Source organism: Nicotiana tomentosiformis, chromosome 7 (assembly GCF_000390325.3).
Source record: "Nicotiana tomentosiformis chromosome 7, ASM39032v3, whole genome shotgun sequence".
In the NCBI taxonomy this organism is placed as follows: domain Eukaryota; kingdom Viridiplantae; phylum Streptophyta; class Magnoliopsida; order Solanales; family Solanaceae; genus Nicotiana; species Nicotiana tomentosiformis.
In genome coordinates, this window is record NC_090818.1 from 116,716,527 (window position 1) to 116,735,120 (window position 18,594).

Here is an 18,594-nt window from a genome sequence, read left to right on the forward strand (position 1 = left end):
ATTTCCGCGATCGCGATTAAGGAATCACTGGGAAGACTTATATCATTTCAAAACGAGGGTTTGGCCATTTTTATCAAAATTTGAGTTTGGGAGCTCGGAATTGGACGAGATTTTGAGGGATTTTCAAAGACATCGATTGGATAATGATTCTACACACCATTTTGGTTACATTCCACTAATCTATCATTAATTTCATCATTTAATTTCGGATTTGGGGTAGAAATTTGGGGAAAATGGAAAGAAGTTCTTCAACCAAGATTTTGGATTTTGATTGGGATTTTGACATCGGATTTGGATAATCTTGGTACGAGTGAACTCGTGAGTGAATGGGTGTTCATATTTTGCGACTTTTACCCGATTCCGAGACGTGGGCTTGGGGAGGCTTTTTGGGGCGATTTTCTAATTTCTTGCTTTAACTTTGATTTCATTAATTAGATTAATTTCTTATAGTTGTATTTATGGTATGTAATTGATTTTGGCTAGATTTGGGCCATTCAGAGTCGGATATTCGTGGAAAAAGGCATTGTTACCGATTGATTGAGCTTGGTTCGAGGTAAGTGGCTTGCCTAATCTTGTGTGGGGGAAATCCCCTTAGGATTTGGTATTGTTGTAATATGTGAGCGTCGTGTACGTGAGGTGACGAGTACGTACACATGCTAGTTATTGTAAAATCCGATTTATTTTTACTGAGTAGCAACCCGTTTTCCCTTTTAATTTGAGTTATACCGTTTAAATGAGTATTAATCTGTTTTCATTCTTAATTGAGCTATTCCAATATGTGTAATTATCCTGTTTAGTCTAATATCACATGTCTACGTGCTTTAACTGCTTATTTGAACTTTGTGAAGCATGCCTAGTCAATTTCCTGCTTTTCCTTGTTCTTTATCAGTATAACTGTAGAAATCTTGTTATTAACTGTTGTATTTTGTCGGTTTGAGTTGTGTGTTTACTTTGAGACTACGAGGCGGTTCCTCGGGAGTTCTCCCTGCACATTTGCTTTTGAGACTATGAGGTGGTTCCTTGGGAGTTCTCCGTGCACATTTACTTTTGAGACTACTAGGCAGTTCCTCAGGAGTTCTCCCTGTATATTTACTTTTGAGACTACGAGGCGGTTCCTCGGGAGTTCTCCCTACATATTTACTTTTGAGACTACGAGGCGGTACCTCAAGAGTTCTCCCTGTATATTTATTTTGGGACTACGAGACGGTATCTCGGGAGCTCCCCTGCTGTTTACCCTTGTGTGTTGCATTGTTGCCTTGTTGTGTTTCCTTTTGTTAAATTCTAGTCTCTTATTGTACTGTACATTCTCCTGCTTTATTTATTATATACCAGTGGGCCTGACCTGACCTCGTCACTACTCGACCGAGGTTAGGCTTGACACTTACTGGGTACCGTTGTGGTGTACTCATGCTACTCTTTTGCACATTTTTTTGTGTGCAGATCGAGGTACTTCTTATCAACCCCGTTACTAGCTGAGAGTGTTTGCTGTTGCACGGAGACTTCAAGGTACATCTGTCCCGTCCGCAAACCTCGGAGTCCCCCTCTATTCTCTCATATGTTATTTACCTTTCGTACTTCTTTTGTTAAACTCTGGTGTATAAAGATACTAGTTTCCTTCTATAGCTTATGACTTATGATGTTCCGGGTTTTGGAAACTGTGTACGTCTAGTGTTTTGGTTATTGTATATGTCGAGCGGCATTATTATTGGTTATTCAGTATCTAATGCAGTTAGCTGTTTAGTTTTGCTTCCATTATTAATATTTTCGCAATCTGTTAGGCTTACCTAGTCGTAGAGACTAGGTGCCGTCACGACATATCTCGGAGGGATGTTTGGGTCGTGACACAAAGTTTTCTGGGCCATGAAGAAGCTCAACTTGGAATGGGTCGGTGCAATAAACTTAAAAGTCTCTCAACTTAATGCAATTGATGAATTCCGATTTCAAGCACATGAGAGTGCTTCCTTGTACAAGCAAATGATGAAATACCTCCACGACAAAAAGATCATGAAGAGAGAATTCCATCCCGGGGACTTGGCTGTTCTTTACAATTTGAGGATTAAGTTGTTCCCGGGCAAGTTGATTTCAAAAGGGTCCGGGCCATTCAAGGTTGTGCATGTTTACCCGTTTGGTGTAGTGGATTTGGAGTTCAATGATGGTAAAAGATCTTTAAAGTGAATGGACAACAAATTCAGCATTATTTGGGTCTCATTAATACAAGAAGAGTGGTCTCAAAAGTTGAGTTGGGGGAACCCCAATAGCATCTTGAGATGTGTTCGGTATTGCGTCGTGCCACGACGTTACATAAGACGCTTCTTGGGAGGCAACCCAAGTTCTTTTCCTTTTATTTCTTGCATTTTGATTTTATTTAGAGTAGTTTTGTGTGTTTCTCTTTTGCTTTGATGAATTTTGGTGTTTAAGTGTGTAGGTAGAGTGCTTGAAGGAAAGAAGTCGATCAATTTTGCTAAATGTGGGAAAATAGCTTCAGGTGAGAGAGCAATCCTTCGTAGGATAATTGCGTAGCCTAATCAGGAATGCGTAGGCAAAATTAGTGGTATTTGAATTTGGCCGCCCCAAAAGAAGATTCACGTATTGTGCGAACCAACAAAATTTACTACTCAAGTTTAACAGTTATATGCAAAAAAGGAGAGTTAAGTGGGCGTTTGGATATAAGAATTGTAAAATTTTAAAATAGGGGGAAAAAAAATTCAAAGTGAAAATGGTATTTAAAATTTAGTTGTGTTTAGACATGAATATAATTTTGGGCTGTTTTTGAAGTTTTGTGAATGAAAATTTTAAAAAATAGCTTTTTGGAATTTTTAAAATTTTCGAAAATTTACAAAATGTATTTTCAAGTGAAAAATGAAAATTTTATGTGCCCATGTTGGAGTTGAGTTTTCAATCTTTACAGTGTTTACTACCAAGTCCTATTAGCCTCCTTATTACGTAATGCACTCTCCACTCGACTGTTATCTTGTGCGGTCAATCCAAGCAAGTCATTGAATTCATGTGCATTCAATGGTACCCACTTATCTCTAATGGTCACCCCAGTCAATGAGTCTTGTTCTTCTTTGCCTAATGCACCAACTTGAGCGAAGAATTCACGCAAAAACGTTTCATTTCTAGGCCATGATTTAGTGAGGATCCTCCTAACTAACTCAGGGAGAGTCTTGTCCACGTCTATCGATATGTAGACTTCTTTTGGTAGGGGTGTAGTTACTAGTGGTTTAGCCGGAAGAAGTCTCATTGTGTCCTCGACTTCTTGCACAACTTGTTGGTCTGCAATTGCCTCTTGAGATGCTGAAGGAGGTGGGGCCATAGGTGGAAGAGGAGCTACCCGTGAGTGTGAAGCAGGTTTAGAAGATTTGCCTGTGACTTTAGCTTTATTCTTTTTGGATGGCGCAGTTATTGATGCATCTTTTATTTTAGTTTGCTTTTGTGGATGTAGAGCGTGAAACATCTACTTGGATCATCACGGGGAATGGTGAGTCCCGAAGCTTAAACATTTGCTTGCCATGGGTCTCCCTTAGAGGTGCCCTTTTTAGTCCTTCATCACCCTTATTGCCTTTCTTTCCTTTGCCCGACCCACTTTGTTTGGAAGCCATTTGTGCCTAGAATCAAAACCACTCATGAGAATCTAATACAAAAATAATTTGTAGGGATGACGTCCGAGATGCAGCTTTGAGCAAGGATGACAAAGTGGAGAGTGAGCCGCTTACTGATGAGCACATAGTTGCTTCCGCTCACTCTCCCACGAGAGTGGTTAGGACACCACATCTAGGAGAGCTTAACATTTAGGAGCTCAAATCAACTTGGCTGCCACCTCGCTCAGATTGAGGGAACACTTCTTTTCCCCACCCTTATTTTTATTTTGTTTGCATTGAGGACACTGCTCAATTTTCGATTGGGGGGTGGGAATTTTTGGAGAAGTTTTTGTTTTGGATTATAAACAATGGAAGCTTGAAGTGATTTAGTTCTTATTTGAAGTACTTGTTACCTTGAATGCATAGTGAACTTCAAATTGCTTCTTTGTTATCTCCTTTGCGTTGGTTAACGTTTCTTTTTAGGTGCATAATACCACGGTTCTTTTCAAAGGTATTTTTTGTTGTTGAACCGGGTGACTTTATATGCTTTCATAGTTTAGTTTAGTGTAGGACTAAGCCTTTATCTTTGTTCTTTCGTAAGTGTAGGACTAGTAGTAGCTAGTAATGAATAAAATAGTGTCGGTGTCCCAAAGTCAACTTATGACTTATTTGGTACCAACACTACTTAGATGTATGCCTTGGAATAATTTTTCATGAAATGCATGCTTTTGAAAATTCTAGGAAGTAGTTGAGTTGATTATTCTTGGCATGATCTTTAGGTTCCATTGTTAGCTTTAGTGTCACTATGTAGCTTTTTAGGCTATGGCAACTTTTTACGTTCATGTATTTCAATTGGACTTTGAATACATATATCTTCTTTGAGTGTTGCATGTGCCATATGAGGTGAGGTTGTTGTTTAGTTCTTTTGTGTCAATTGTGGTCTAGAACTTGCCCCAAGTGTGTTACGAGGCGAAATTATATGTTGTGCTTGGTTTAGAAAATGAGTTTAGATTTTCTTTGGACCATTTGTGGCTGTAATTCCATACCTTTGGCAAAATTATCCTAGTAAACCCTTTTGAGCCTTTAACCTTTTATTGACAACCATATTACAAGCCTTTTTTCCCTTCTTATGTTAACCTCTTTTGATGCCCGACTTTCTTAAGCACTTGAAATTACAATCTAGGCCAAAAGCCTAAGTTTGGGGGAGGAGATGAAAAAAGTGTTATGTGGAAGCTACTTGAAGGTGAAGCAACAAGACAACTAACAAAAAAAAATTAAAATAAAAAGGGAAGACTAGAGACTCATAACAAAGGTGGTGATCACAATGGGAAAAAAAAGAGCCTTGCAAACAAGGGAGCTCTAATGGTGCAACTCAAGAAGGGTGAGCTTTTGGAAAAAGAAGAATGCTTTGAAGTTTTTAAATTGTAGTGCTTAGGAAGGTCGTAGCCACTCATTATCCATATTGATGCCCTGCCTCCAACCAAAAGCCTGCAATATATTCCCGCAAGTCCTAAATAATTTTGAACTAGGCACACCTATATTAGCAGAGATTTACACGAAGGGCAAGTATATGGTTCTATTTTTGTACATTTGAACTTATTTTGTGAGAGATAGTGCTTATTTCTTTTGGGAGTTCTTGGAAGGAGAGAGCCGAGGGTCTATCGGAAACAGCCTCTCTACCCCATGGTAGAGGTAAGGTCTGCGTACAAACTACCTCCCTCCCCCAGACCCCACTAGTTGGATTATACTGGGTTGTTGTTGTTGTTGTGTTGTTGATAGTGCTTATTTCTTTTGATTCATATCCCATTTTTGCTTTGAAAATGTCATAATGTGTGTAGGAATCTCTATTGATTTATGAGGGCACATGGAAACTCGGGTGTGATTAATGTTTCTTTTCTCAATTGGGACACATGAACAAAAGAAAGTGGCCTTGTGACTTAAAGATACCTTTAGAAGCTTTTGGATCATAGTTTGAAAATCTTCTTGACTTGCTTGGTACTCATGTGATTTTGAAATTGAATCCTTTGGAAGTTGTTGAGGGGTCATGCAGTTAAGTATAGTTGTGGTACCAACCAAAGTCATGAGCTTTTGTGCTTTGAATGCTTCTTGGCTTGGTTGTGATGCTAGCTTTAGCCTGTGAGCTTAAATGTTTAGTAGATTCAATGAAATGATGCCTAAGTCTGAGTCTTGATTTTCCTAAGGACAACCAAAGTGTAAGATTGGGGGAGTTGATAAGTTGGCTTTTTAGCCAAAGTTTTTTGTATTTTTACAGGATTTTATGCCCTATTTATTGGAAAAGGGACTAATTATGCTTTGAATGGCTCGATTTCAAGTAATGAGGCTTTGAGTATGCTTAAAGAGTGGAAAGGAATCAAAAATATGAAGAAAAGACCAAGTCCAAGTAAAAAATGGAAGAAATGTTGAAGTCTGAGCTCAATACTTTGTGTAGCCTTGCGTAGGCTACGTAGAGGAAGAAACTGAGAAGTGAAGCTTTAAGGACATTCTGTTTTTGCCAATGCATGTTGCATAGGCTACGCAGAAGAAAATGTAAAGTGTTCAAGCTTGCGTAGGCTACACAGTTAGCCTACGCCCATGCATCTAGCCTACGCAATTGACCAAAGGGCAATTTTGTCCACTTTTGGGACTTAGTATAAATAGTTATTTTAAGTCATTCTAGGGTATCTTTTTGGCAAGAATACTTGTGTAGCAACTTTTGAGATTTTGGGTGACTTCACCATTGTTCTACACAATCTTTCTTTGTGTATAAATAGTTATTTTAAGTCATCTCTTTTTGTATTTTCCTTCCTTAATATGTCTAGCTAAGTTTATTAAGTTAGGATTGTGAACCTTAAGTATGGTTATGTTGTTGGGTTATTAATATTAATTCTAGGTTTGAGTAAGCTTTGTGTTATCTAATTATTTCATGCTTTATTGATTGATTTTATGGTTGCAAACACTAAATCCACGCCTATTTTGCTTGTTCTATCTTGGAATAGTGGAATTTAGCTTAGATACAAAGTAATTAGCAAGGAATATGTGGGTTAATCACTTGATTAATAAAATCTAGCTAGGAATAGTGTGATTTCTACTTGGGTTAATCAATTTCCTATAATTGAGCCTTAGTTGTATTGGAAGAGCAACTTGGGGTAGAAACCTCTTAAGTGTTGGAAGACATTAAGTTGGTAGAATAGAAATTGAGGTCATAACACATGCTTAATTAACTAGAATTGAACATTTGTATACCCAAAAGTATAGCCTACACGAAAGGGAAGCAATCCTAGCACCTTTATCTTATTTGTTACAGCTACATCTTACTTGCATTCTATGTATTCGATAACATTTCTAGACTAGTTTACATTGTAATTTTAGAAGTAACTTTAGAAGTAGAACAAACACTCTTTGTTTGAAGATTACATAAGAATCACCAAGTTTATACACATTTGGACACTCTAACACACACCTACTCCTTGTGGGATTCGACCCTAATCTTAACGACCGTGCTACACTTCATTTAGAGGTATAGGATTGGACGTCATCAATAATAACTCTCGAAAATTTAATAAAAACATAACTACAACAGAAAAAAAGTTGGACTTGAACAAGCTTGTGTTTAGACAAATGCGTTGAAATCATGATAGCGATATGTAGGTATTGGAGAAGTAGCAAAAATGACAAAACAAATTTAGAAGAATGCTATATGAAAGATGCTAAGGCCTCATTTATTATTTGTAAAGAAGAAATTAAAGCAAAATAACTATTAAACTATGATTATGATTTACTAGAGACATCAATGTATTGTTTTAGCTCGGGTTAAATGGACAACATAGCCTGCTTTGAACAAAACAAAAAGAACGGACGCTAAGACAACAAAAAAGTGGCCATCTTGAAGCAATAATGATCATCTTCATATAGAGGCGGAGTCGGAATTTAAAATTTACGGGTTTTGAATTGTTACGGAATTATAGCTCATTTTAATTACCGGGTTCGCAATTATATATTTATACATATTTAATAATTTTTTTAATACAAAATATAGTATTTAAGCAAAAGTGAATGAATTCGATCAAACCCATACCTAATAGGCTAGTTCCGCCTCTGTCTTAGGACATTTGCCAGTGCAGACTCACACTCTTGTATAATATCAAGAGAGTTAATTTATTTTCCAAACCATACGCAGAGCATGCACAAGTTTTAGTTAAGAGGCAACATTATTTCCACATACCAAGATTTAGGCCCCGTTTGTCCGTTAAAAAATTTTCTTTTTTTTCAAATTTATTTTTTCAAAAATGTATTTGTCCATAAAATTTTACAAAGTTTTTGAATTTTTTTCAAAAATAAGCTCTTCAAAATCAGAAGAACTTTTTTCCCCAACTTACAAAACTGTAATATTTTTTCAAGTAAAATACATGTTCAAACATAATTTTAAATATTATTTTTTAACTTATCTTCAAATATTACTTTTTTAAAAAATTATATTTTTTATGTCCAACCACCTACTTATTTTCAGTTTTTCCTGTGTGTTAGAAAGTATTGGATATTATCATTTCATGCTCCTATGGATGACAACAATATATGAAATTTATAGGCCAAACCTATAAGCGGCCCCTAAAGTTGGCTTTCATTTTGACAATTTTATTTCGATCTTTTTTATTTTGACACTCCAACTCATTCTCTCACGTGCCACTTAAACCCAAAACGCTGATTTATCACATTGTGTTATTTACACCTGTTTTGAGCACGTGGAAAGCTGAATTTTTTTTGCTTTTTAAATTTTTATCTTTCTACTTCCTCCTTCCATCTCCCCTATCAATTCTGCCGCCAACACCACTTTTTCCACTTCTACTACAACTATTTCAGAACTCAAAAAGCTTAAGGTTCTCGGTCACAGAAATGACGGAAAAGAGTACAAAGTCCATCACAAGTGCACTTCTGCAATCTACACTTTCAAAGCCGTCAACGGCGATAGAGACCCAGAGATTTGCCGTCAAATACTCTGTAAAATCTCCATCCTTCGCTAGAAGAATTCTCCTTACATCATCAAGAGTTAAACTGATTTTTGGTAACTCTTATGCGAGCAAAATCATGCGGGTGCAAATTAATTAGAGTTTTGTTGTGAGTCATTCTTTTGGTTAAAGAGTTAAACTCATTTTAATACTATACTAGATTTTAATTAATGCTATTAAAGCCAATGAAAATTTTAGTGGTGAGAGCTCTTGTGATTGTGGGAAGATGATGATGGAACCAGAGGGTGGGGTGGGCGGAGAAAATGACGGAGGGGCTGATTGAAAATAGTTCTTTTTCTTTTGTTTTTTTGCTCAAAATCCATTTTGAAATTATTTGGTAACAAAAGTCACGAGTCATTGTTCCATTGGTTACTTTGCCACATAAATCGTGTGAGAGTTACGCCCTCTTCATATTTTTGACTGATGAACATTTTGTGTTTAAGTGGCACGTCGGAGAATGAGTTGAAATGTCAAAATGAAAAAGATACGACATGAAAAGCGAAGCGGAATTGGGTTTGGCCAAATTTATACAATCTATGCCTCTGTAGATGACAGTGGGACGTGATATGGTTCTCCCTACCCCACCCTTACTATGGAAACCCTATATCTACTATCCACAACTGTTGATGTCCCTTTTAAAGTGTAATTTTGAATTTCTTAGCCCGTATGGATATAAGAATTTTTTAAACTTTTTTTGAATTTTTTTCGAAATCAGTGTTTGACCATAAAATTTTTAATTTTCAGTTGAAGATGAATTTTAGATTTTTTTGAAAATTTAAAAATTTTCAAAAAACTATTTTTCAAAATTTTCACTTATATCACTCACAAAAATTCAAAAACAACCTAAAATTATATTCATGTCCAAGTAACTCTTATTTTCAAATACAATTTTTTCAAAAAAAAAAATTCACTTTTCTAATAGAATTTTATAATTCTTAGGTCCAAACGCCCACTTAACCTCATCCAACGGCAATACTACTCTTAGTATATTGATAATTAATTCGAATTGTCATAAACAGACACACTAAAATGGCCACGTAGTTGTGTTTAGCAGTGATTATATTAGATATCTCAAATCAACATCCTAAATTAAATTCCGATCAATTATCACATATTTTTAAAAGAGTGAAGTGATCAACAATAATAAGCGAGCGTTTAACAACTAATCGAATTTTAACTAATTTCATACAAACTCCAAAGGCTGATTTAAGGGTGGCATGTGGGCCGGTTAGGACCGGGATCGGTCCAGGACCGCAAGCCCAAATGGGCGGTTGGCTTAAACGGTTCTAACCGGATAGAATCAGGACAGTAGAGAGGTGGGCTGGGTAGTGGGCCGGTCCTATAGGGAAGGCCCGCGAGACCGGGACCGGCTGAGAAGTGGGCCGGTTCAAGCGGTCCTAAATGGGCCTATTCGGGCCCAACGGATTATTTTTTAAAAAAAAAAAAATTGACCGTTTGGCCATTTAAAAACTAGCTGTTTGGTCTGCCAAAATAGTCGTTGGCTATTTGCAAAATAGTCATTTAACCCCCAAACTTTGTTTTAACCCCAAACTTTTTATAATTATACTTTTTCCCTATTTTCAACTATAAATACCCCGTCATTCTTTCATTTTTCTCACAAAATCATCAATCTCTCTCAATCTCTCTCTAATATTCTTCTATAATTGCTTACTTAATTGTTACATTTTGTGCAAAATTGTGAAGTTGGTGAATTGAAGTCTTCAAGTCTTCAACGATAATTAATTTTCAATAAGTTGTTCGTCAATTCGGTAAACTCGTTCCAACTCTTAAGTTTTAATATTATAATTTTTTTTTCTTTTATTTACTTTGCTTGATTAATTAAGATGGTTTATTCCTTAAAAAAAATATTTAGTAAAAATAAGGGAAAATCCAAGAGTGGTGAATCTAGTGGCCAATCTGTTCCTCCTCCACTTCTCCCGGCTCCCCGATCCAAACCTGTTACCCGTCCTACACCTCATATTCTTGATAGCGATAATAGTTTGTTACAATTTACCGAGAGTCAATTTTGCCATAATATTGCACCCGATGAACAATTAAACCATGAATATATGAATGCTCTTTATGGTAATCCAACTATTGATGAAAATGATTATGAAGAAATAGATTTTGATGAAACACAACCGGATGACGATACACCCATTAGTCCTGCTCCTGAAGTTAACCCAACTAATAATAATCCAAATGATGCCCCGTCTGACCCTCATGTTAGTGCCCCTACTTTTTCTAGACAACCTTCTAAACGGGCAGAAACCTCTCTTGTTTGGCCTTTTTTACTCAACTAAGAGAAAAAAAATAGGGCTAAGTGTAAAACTTGTGGCAAAGAGTTAGTTTTTAAATATGTTGGAAGTCGAGGGGGGAGGAGGACGGGAAGTTTGACTAGACACATATTGTTATACCCTCAAGATAAAGCTAGATATTTTCGTATGAAAGCTTTGGCCGAGGGGACAAGTGCACCTAGTCAGGCTGACCTTAGTACCAGGTCAAATCAATTTAAACCGGGAATTAATACTGTTACCGGTGGTATTTTATATTATGATCCAAAAAAAATCGGGAAGAATTGGCAAAAATGGTTACTGTTATATGCTTACCCTATAGTTTTCCTTCTAACCCTCACTTTGGGCATTATATTAGAAAAGTTTATAATCCTACTTATAAAGGTTTTCCTCGCACAACCGTAAAGAGCGATATTTATAAATATAAACATGAATATGAATAATATTTGCGCTATTTATTTACTCATATAAATTGTCGTGTTGCTATTACAACTGATATTGGTAGAAGTGGTAATGACTGTGATTACCTTACTGTTACCAGTCATTGGATTGATGAGGATTGGATAATGCAAAAGCGCATTATTACTTATAGAATAATTAATTCACGTCACACAGGGCAGTTTATTTCTAGCACGATTACGGATATTTGTAGATATTTTTACATTAATGATAAAATAATATCAGTTTTAATGGATAATGTTACTAGTAACACAAATGCTGTAGCCTTGCTTACCACCACACTAAGTCCTGCATTTAGTAACACTTTTCATGTTAGATATATTTGTCATATTTACCATTTAATTGTGGGTGATGGTATGCGAATTTTAAATATTGAAATTAAAAAGGTTAAAATGGCTCTTAATTGACTTTTTTATTCAAACCGTAGAAGTAGACTTAGAGAATATTTTAAAAGATGCGATGGATTTGGCCTAAGAGAAAGAAAGGTTCCTAAACCTTATCCGACTAGATGGAATTACATGTATGAAAGTTTAGTTGTTGCATATGAATATAGAAACCCCATAAACTCAACGTTTAATGCTCATGTAAGTGATGATGATGAGCACCTTACAAATGCGGATTGGGCTAAAGTTAAAATGCTTGTAGATTTTTTAGAAAAATTTCATATTGCTACAAATAAATTTTTTGGGCAATATTATCCTACTATTTCTAACTGTTTAGTTTATATTGCAGAACTTGCAAATTTATTTGATCATTTTTCAGAGGGTGGGGAAATTTATCAACTTGCTATTAATTCTATGAGAAAAAAGTTTAAAAAATATTTTTTCCCTATTTCCCCTATTTACTGTGTTGATGTATTGTTAAATCCTACTATGAAATTAGGAGGTCCTCAATTTTGGTATGAAACTGTTTATAATAGTTTAGCACTTGAAGATGAGGAGTTGTCTAAACTTCCGGACGCAATAGCCTCAATTAAAATAAATGTTCAAACAATTTATAATGCTTATCAAGTTGCATTACATCATGCTAGACCAAATGTTCTAACTCCTTCTTCTTCTAGTTCTCAATCATCTAAAAGAACTGCGGGAGTAAGAGCACTTAGCGCTTGGACAGGATTCAGGGGTTCTCAAGGTTCTAGTACTAGTGATTTTTCACAACTAAATGAGCTTGAAGTTTATTTGTCACATGGAATTGAGGAAGTGAATCCCGACGGCTCCTTTAATATTTTGGAATTGTGGAAGGACAAAGAAAAATACTTTCCAATTCTTTCAAGGATGGCCCGAGATATTTTAACTATTCAAGCTTCAACAGTGGCATCAGAGAGCGCTTTCAGTCAAGCAAGACTTTAACTTGGTGATTATAGAGCGTCTATGAGGGAGAGCTTGAAAAAATCAGTACTTTTCAGAGATTGGATCCGTTCAGAAAGAAGAAATTTTGGACTTGCTGAATCACAACCAGAGGTAGACGAAACTTACGAAGAAATGCTAGCTGAACTTGCGGAGGATGATGCTTCGTCTGGAAGCGGTGATGACCAAGCTTCTTTTCCGCCACCACCAACGGAAATTCCTCTGGACCTTGAAGGATTTATGAAATTTGTAAGAGATACCATGCAAATTAATATGTAACTTGTATTTGGGCACATCTTGATTAGTTTCTTTTTCTTCTCAATGGTGGTATTAGCACCTTGTTGTGCTCATTCCATAGGGGGGAGGAAGACTAAGAAAGATATTGCCATAATTTTTTAATACTATAATAAAATTAGAACGCATTGCTTTGAATCTCTTTAAAATATTTTTGTCTTTTTTTATATCTTAAGCTGTATATATAAGCTATATTCGATTTATATATATATATATATATATCTATATAGGTGACAATTCTATAATATAATTTATAAATTGCCTTAGATATTTTTATTACCATTTTTTTTCTCTAACTTGTATAAAAAAAATTTAAAAAATAAAAAGTATCCGTTGGGCCCACTTAGGTCCTCTTGGGCCCACTTAGGCCCGGGACCTTTAGTTCGTGGTCCTGGGCCGGTTCCAACAAAAAGCCCGCGAAGCCCGGGACCCCTTAGGACCAGCCCGCCTAGAACCGGCCCTTTTAGGACTGGACCCGCAAAGCCCACTTAGGACTGGGCCCGGCCCACATGCCACTCTTAGGCTGATTAGAATTTAGAAATAATATTTTTTTTTTTTGAAAAGGAATTTAGAAATAATCATCTAAAAGCCAAAGACTGAAAATTTCAGGAAATGAAACTTTCTACTAAAACTCCATTCACCAAACCGTAAAAGTTAACCAAAATTTAAGTCGGAAATAATTGTACGATAAATCAATTTACAGAAAAAGAGGACAGGACGTGCTTGTTGCTCAGCAATTGTAATTTCCTTTTGGCTCGAAGTCTGGAAATGAAGTTCTACCGGTCAGTAGCGGAGCCAGGATTTTCATTAAGGGGAGTCAAAATATAAATAAATAAACTCATCAAGAAATCAAGGGGTGTCATTATATAGTATATATATATATATATTTTAAAAAAATTTATCAAGCTATACAATATAATTTTCGACGAAGGGGGTCGGTTGACAGGGGCGGACATACAGTATTATATATGGGTTTTCGGGAACCCAGTAGCTTTTGTGTAGATCCTATATTTGTATTAAGAAATCTATTGAATATATAACAATAATTATATGGGAACCTAGTTCCAAAATACATTTCTGGTCCAATGGTAAATCTTGGAACCCAAATGTGGCCCGCTTCCTTTCTTGCTGATGCAAGTTCGAGTCCCCATAAGTCCTTTTTATTAAACAGACAAAAACCAAAATTTTTGAGCAGTACTTCTACTAAGGGAAAACATCAAACAGACAAATATTGCCTCCCTTTCTGTCAAGTTAGTACAACTTCCACTTTAGTCTATTTTTTTTAATAATAATAGATGACTAAAGTGAACCTAAAAAAAAACAACCACATCAAAATATCCCCAAAACAAAAAAAGAGTTAGAGTTTCGTTCTTCTTCAATCTTGCAAGCCACTGGTTCTTCGACCTTCGTTCTTCTTCAATCTTGATTTTTCTTCTGCTGCCTATCAAAGACAAGCAGTGATCCATTGTAGGTCCTCTCCTTCCTTCATCTTTTTTTTTTTATAACTATTTTTCTCTTATATTATATTATATAAAATAATATTTCTTAACTATTTTCCTCTTATATTCATCTGTAATATTTAATTTGTGTCTTATGATTTGTAAAAATTTTTAGTGAGACTTGATATGATCAAAAGATTTTTCAAGCCGCAAACCTCTTCAGGTTCTACTTCTAGTTCTCCTTCGCTAAGCTCTCCTTCCTGTCCAGTGATTAATGATAATGTCAATTCTTCCCAACCATCACACAAAAATATTATATTGGATCAGAATCTACTTAAACCTGATCCTGATGAAAGAAAATAAATTTCAGAATTTCCTCCTAATCTGCGTGACCAAGTGAGAAGACATTACATTCAAAAAGGGCCTTGTCGGCCTCGCAATTTTATTTTTCCAAAAATAAATTTTGGTGAAAAATTGCGTCATTTTAATCCGAAATGGTTTAAAACTTCATATTCTGGATGGTTAGAATACAGTATTAAAGAAGATGCAGCATTTTGCTTATGTTGTTATTTGTTTAAAAATGAGATAGGAGGATATGGGGAAAAAAGTAAGTGATTCTTTTACAAAAGTTAATTTTAAGACTTGGAATAAAGGTATAGAGAGGTTTAACGCACATGTGGGTAAAGTGAATAGTGTTCATAATCGGTGTTTGAAGATGATGCTGGATTTATCGAATCAAGCACAATCTATTTTAACATCTTTTGATAAGTAATCCGAGAAAACAAAAAGTGAGTATCGGGTTCGCCTGAATGCCTCAATTGATGTTGCAAGGTATCTTTTGAAAGAAAGAATGTCTTTTTGGGGTCACGATGAACGTGAAACTTCTACCAGAAGAGGCAACTTCTTGGATCTCTTAAAGTGGTATGCAAATAAGAAGAATGATGTAAAGAAAGTTGAGTTAGAAAATGCTCCAAAAAATGACATTATGATTTGTCCAAATATACAAAAAGATATTGTGAGTTCTTGTGCGAAAGAAACATTGAAAACAATTGTTGAAGACTTGAACGAGGATTACTTTGGGATATTGGTTGATGAGTCTAAGGATGTCTCTCATAAGGAACAAATGGCGCTTATTTTACGTTATGTCAACAAAGAGGGTAAAGTTATTGAGCGATTCCTTAGCATTGTTCATGTTAAAGATACATATGCAAAGTCATTAAAAGAAGCAATTTATTCTTTGCTTTTGGAACATTCATTGAGTAAATTTGAAATACGGGGACAAGGTTATGATGGAGCTAGTAACATGCAGGGAGAAATTAATGGTCTTAAAACTTTGATTATGAATGATACTCCTTCAGCATATTGCATACATTATTTTGCTCATCAATTGCAATTGACTCTTGTAGCTGTTGCAAAAAAACATTATGAGACCGAATAATTTTTTGATATGCTTGCAAATGTTTTAAATATTGTTGGGGGTTCTTTTAAGCGTAGGGAGATGCTTCGAGATAATCAAGCAGATCCGTCTTTGTCGGTTGACATCCCTTTGGTACATGTGGCTCCGCCATTGCCACCGACAATAATAGAGAATTGGCATGAAGGATAGGAGAATTAACAGTTAATAAAACCATTACATATAAGTCGCATAGCAATATAAGTCCATATGAATAGCGAGTTATAAGTCGCATATGGTAACTGCAAGTTATAAGAATTGCGAGTTATAAGTCGCATACAACAACTCTGAGTTAAAAGTCATTGAGATAAGTCTCATATGAGTTGCATATGGCCATTGCGACTTATAAGTCGCTTATGATAATTGCGATTATAAGTCTAGACGAATGCGTCTGTGCTATTTAAAATTTGTCTGTTGAAGCTAAAACCTGTTTATTTATCCAAAACAAATCTATTTGGTTTGTACTCTCTTTTTTGTTTATCATCCGCTACGCAAGCTCTTTAGTTTGAGTAATTCGAATTTGTACCGTTAAAAAGCACATTATAGACAGGGGCGGCCCGTCCATAAAGCGGGTAAAATAATTATTTTAGGCCCCACATTTATGGGGGCCATTTTTGGGTTATACCTAATATATATATATATATATATATATATATATATATATATATATATATATATATATATATATATATATATATATATATATATATAAAATAAAATAAAATTTTTAAAAAAAACTATAAAGTGAAACAATACGTGGGAAGTTTGCGTAAAAAGAGAACACAAATTTGAGATAGTGGACCACAACTTTCTCGAGCACAGCTTTGTCTAGCAAAGTGAAAACACTAATAGCACTATGCCACTATATTATATTTTTATTATTTTTTTACTTTGTTCTTCAATTAATCAATTCATGACTCCATTCTTCAATAGCCAAAGATCAAGCATTATTGTGGAGTTTCAGACTTCAGAGTTCAGTGTATTGATTCAAGAAATAGTGGGGTGCTTTTTGTTTGTTCTATTTTCATAATTCAAGTCTTACGACAAGCATACTCGAGCAGAAAATTTAACTTGATATCAAGCTATCCGTTCTTGAATCAGGTTCTATCATTCTATCTTTTTATTATTTTCTCATCTAAAATTTAATATTTTGCTATTTATTCTATCTTTTTATTATTTTCTCATCTAAAATTTAATATTTTGCTATTTAGTGCATTTTTAGATTATTTATTAGAAGATAAGTATGTCAAATAGAAAGTGTGAATCTGGTTATGAAAAACTCAAGAAAAGAAGAAGAATTCAAAATCTAATACAATCTCAAAAATGTGCTCTTGATAAATTTTTATTGAATCAGAAAATTTAGGAGAGTGTTCTCTAGATGAGCAAGTTAGTAATTCGGTTGAGTTAGATAATTCTAAAATTAATAATATTTAAGTAGAAAAAGAACAAGTGACAAGTAAAAAATAGATCCTCAAAAAAATACATTGATGCTTATGAATGAAATAGATAATTCAACTCCTATAAATATAATGTCTCAAGAGAGATTAAATGAGTTAGCTATATTGTCAATTGAGAAAGACTTATTAGGAGAAATTGATTATAAGAAAATTATTAGTAACTTTACATCTAAAAAGCTAGAAAATTGACTTCAAATAATAAAAAAAAATTAAAACATTAAGGCCCCTCATTAAAGTTTGGCTTTAGGCCCCAAAATACGTCGAGCCGCCCCTGAATATAGGAAATTCTAGTGCTAGGTAGTCTATATCAAGGAGGATTCTATATTAAGGTTCTAACCCTGGTTAATGGTAGATCAATCTTTACCATTATTCCACATCTATTGGAATGATTCGCATTAACTTATTATAGTTATTTTTGGTTTCTTACTTGGTATCCGGTACCCGCATTGGGACCCAACTAAATCCGGATTCGCGCCGGGAAGTCCCACATTTGGGGGCAAAGCGCTCCCTAATAAAGGCGACTCCATACCCAAAGCTCAAATCCGAAACCTCTGGTTAAGGATAAAGGAGTACTTACCACTCCACCGCAATACTTGTTGGTTATTATGGTTAAAATATTACTAGCTTAGGTATTATGAACTTGCACAATCGTTAACGATTTGGCAAGAAATAACCTTCTGTGTTACTTGTTTACCCAATTTGAAGGTTTTATAATAATCCAGCAGGCTTATTTTCCTCCTACTCTTAGATGAATAATTGACGATCATATTCAGGAAATAATTTTATTTACCTTTTGACATAGAACAAAAGATTATGGTGGAATCGATTTTTATCTTAATTAGACATCTCGTGTTAAGAAACACATGCAATGCTTTAGTCAAAACCAATGGTTCTTCCTCTAATAAGCAATCCCAGCTAGCTAAAAACAATGTAAACCATCTCTAAATACAACCACAAAAATGTCCTCACTAAAATCCCCACTAAAACTTCGTCTTAAAAGTGTCACAAGCAAATCATCAAATCCTATAGCTAACACATTCACCATCTCTTAAGTAATCTATAGCAGCTGAATTTTCACTGAGTGAAGCAACTTTGGATACAATTAATCAACAATCTTAACAAGCATAGAGGTAAAATAACTATACACAACAACATACCCAGTGTAATCCCAAAAGTGGGGTCTGAGGAGGGTAGTGTGTATGCAAACCTTACCTCTACCTTGTGACGGTAGAAATGTTGTTTCCGATAGTCTCTCGACTCAAAAAAAG

The 18,594-nt window shown here is 35.1% G+C and overlaps 1 protein-coding gene across 1 annotated transcript; it reads left to right on the forward strand.

The window, feature by feature from the left end:
• Positions 1-15,266: 15,266 nt before the first annotated feature.
• Positions 15,267-15,854, forward strand: LOC104114667 (uncharacterized). Its single transcript, XM_009625161.3, has one exon. It carries the CDS (start codon positions 15,267-15,269, stop codon positions 15,852-15,854), a length of 588 nt encoding a protein of 195 aa, XP_009623456.2.
• Positions 15,855-18,594: the final 2,740 nt, after the last annotated feature.

Excerpts from the sequence above, each read along its gene's own strand:
- LOC104114667 (XM_009625161.3), top strand. The coding sequence starts at position 15,267 with ATGTCTTTTTGGGGTCACGATGAACGTGAAACTTCTACCAGAAGAGGC.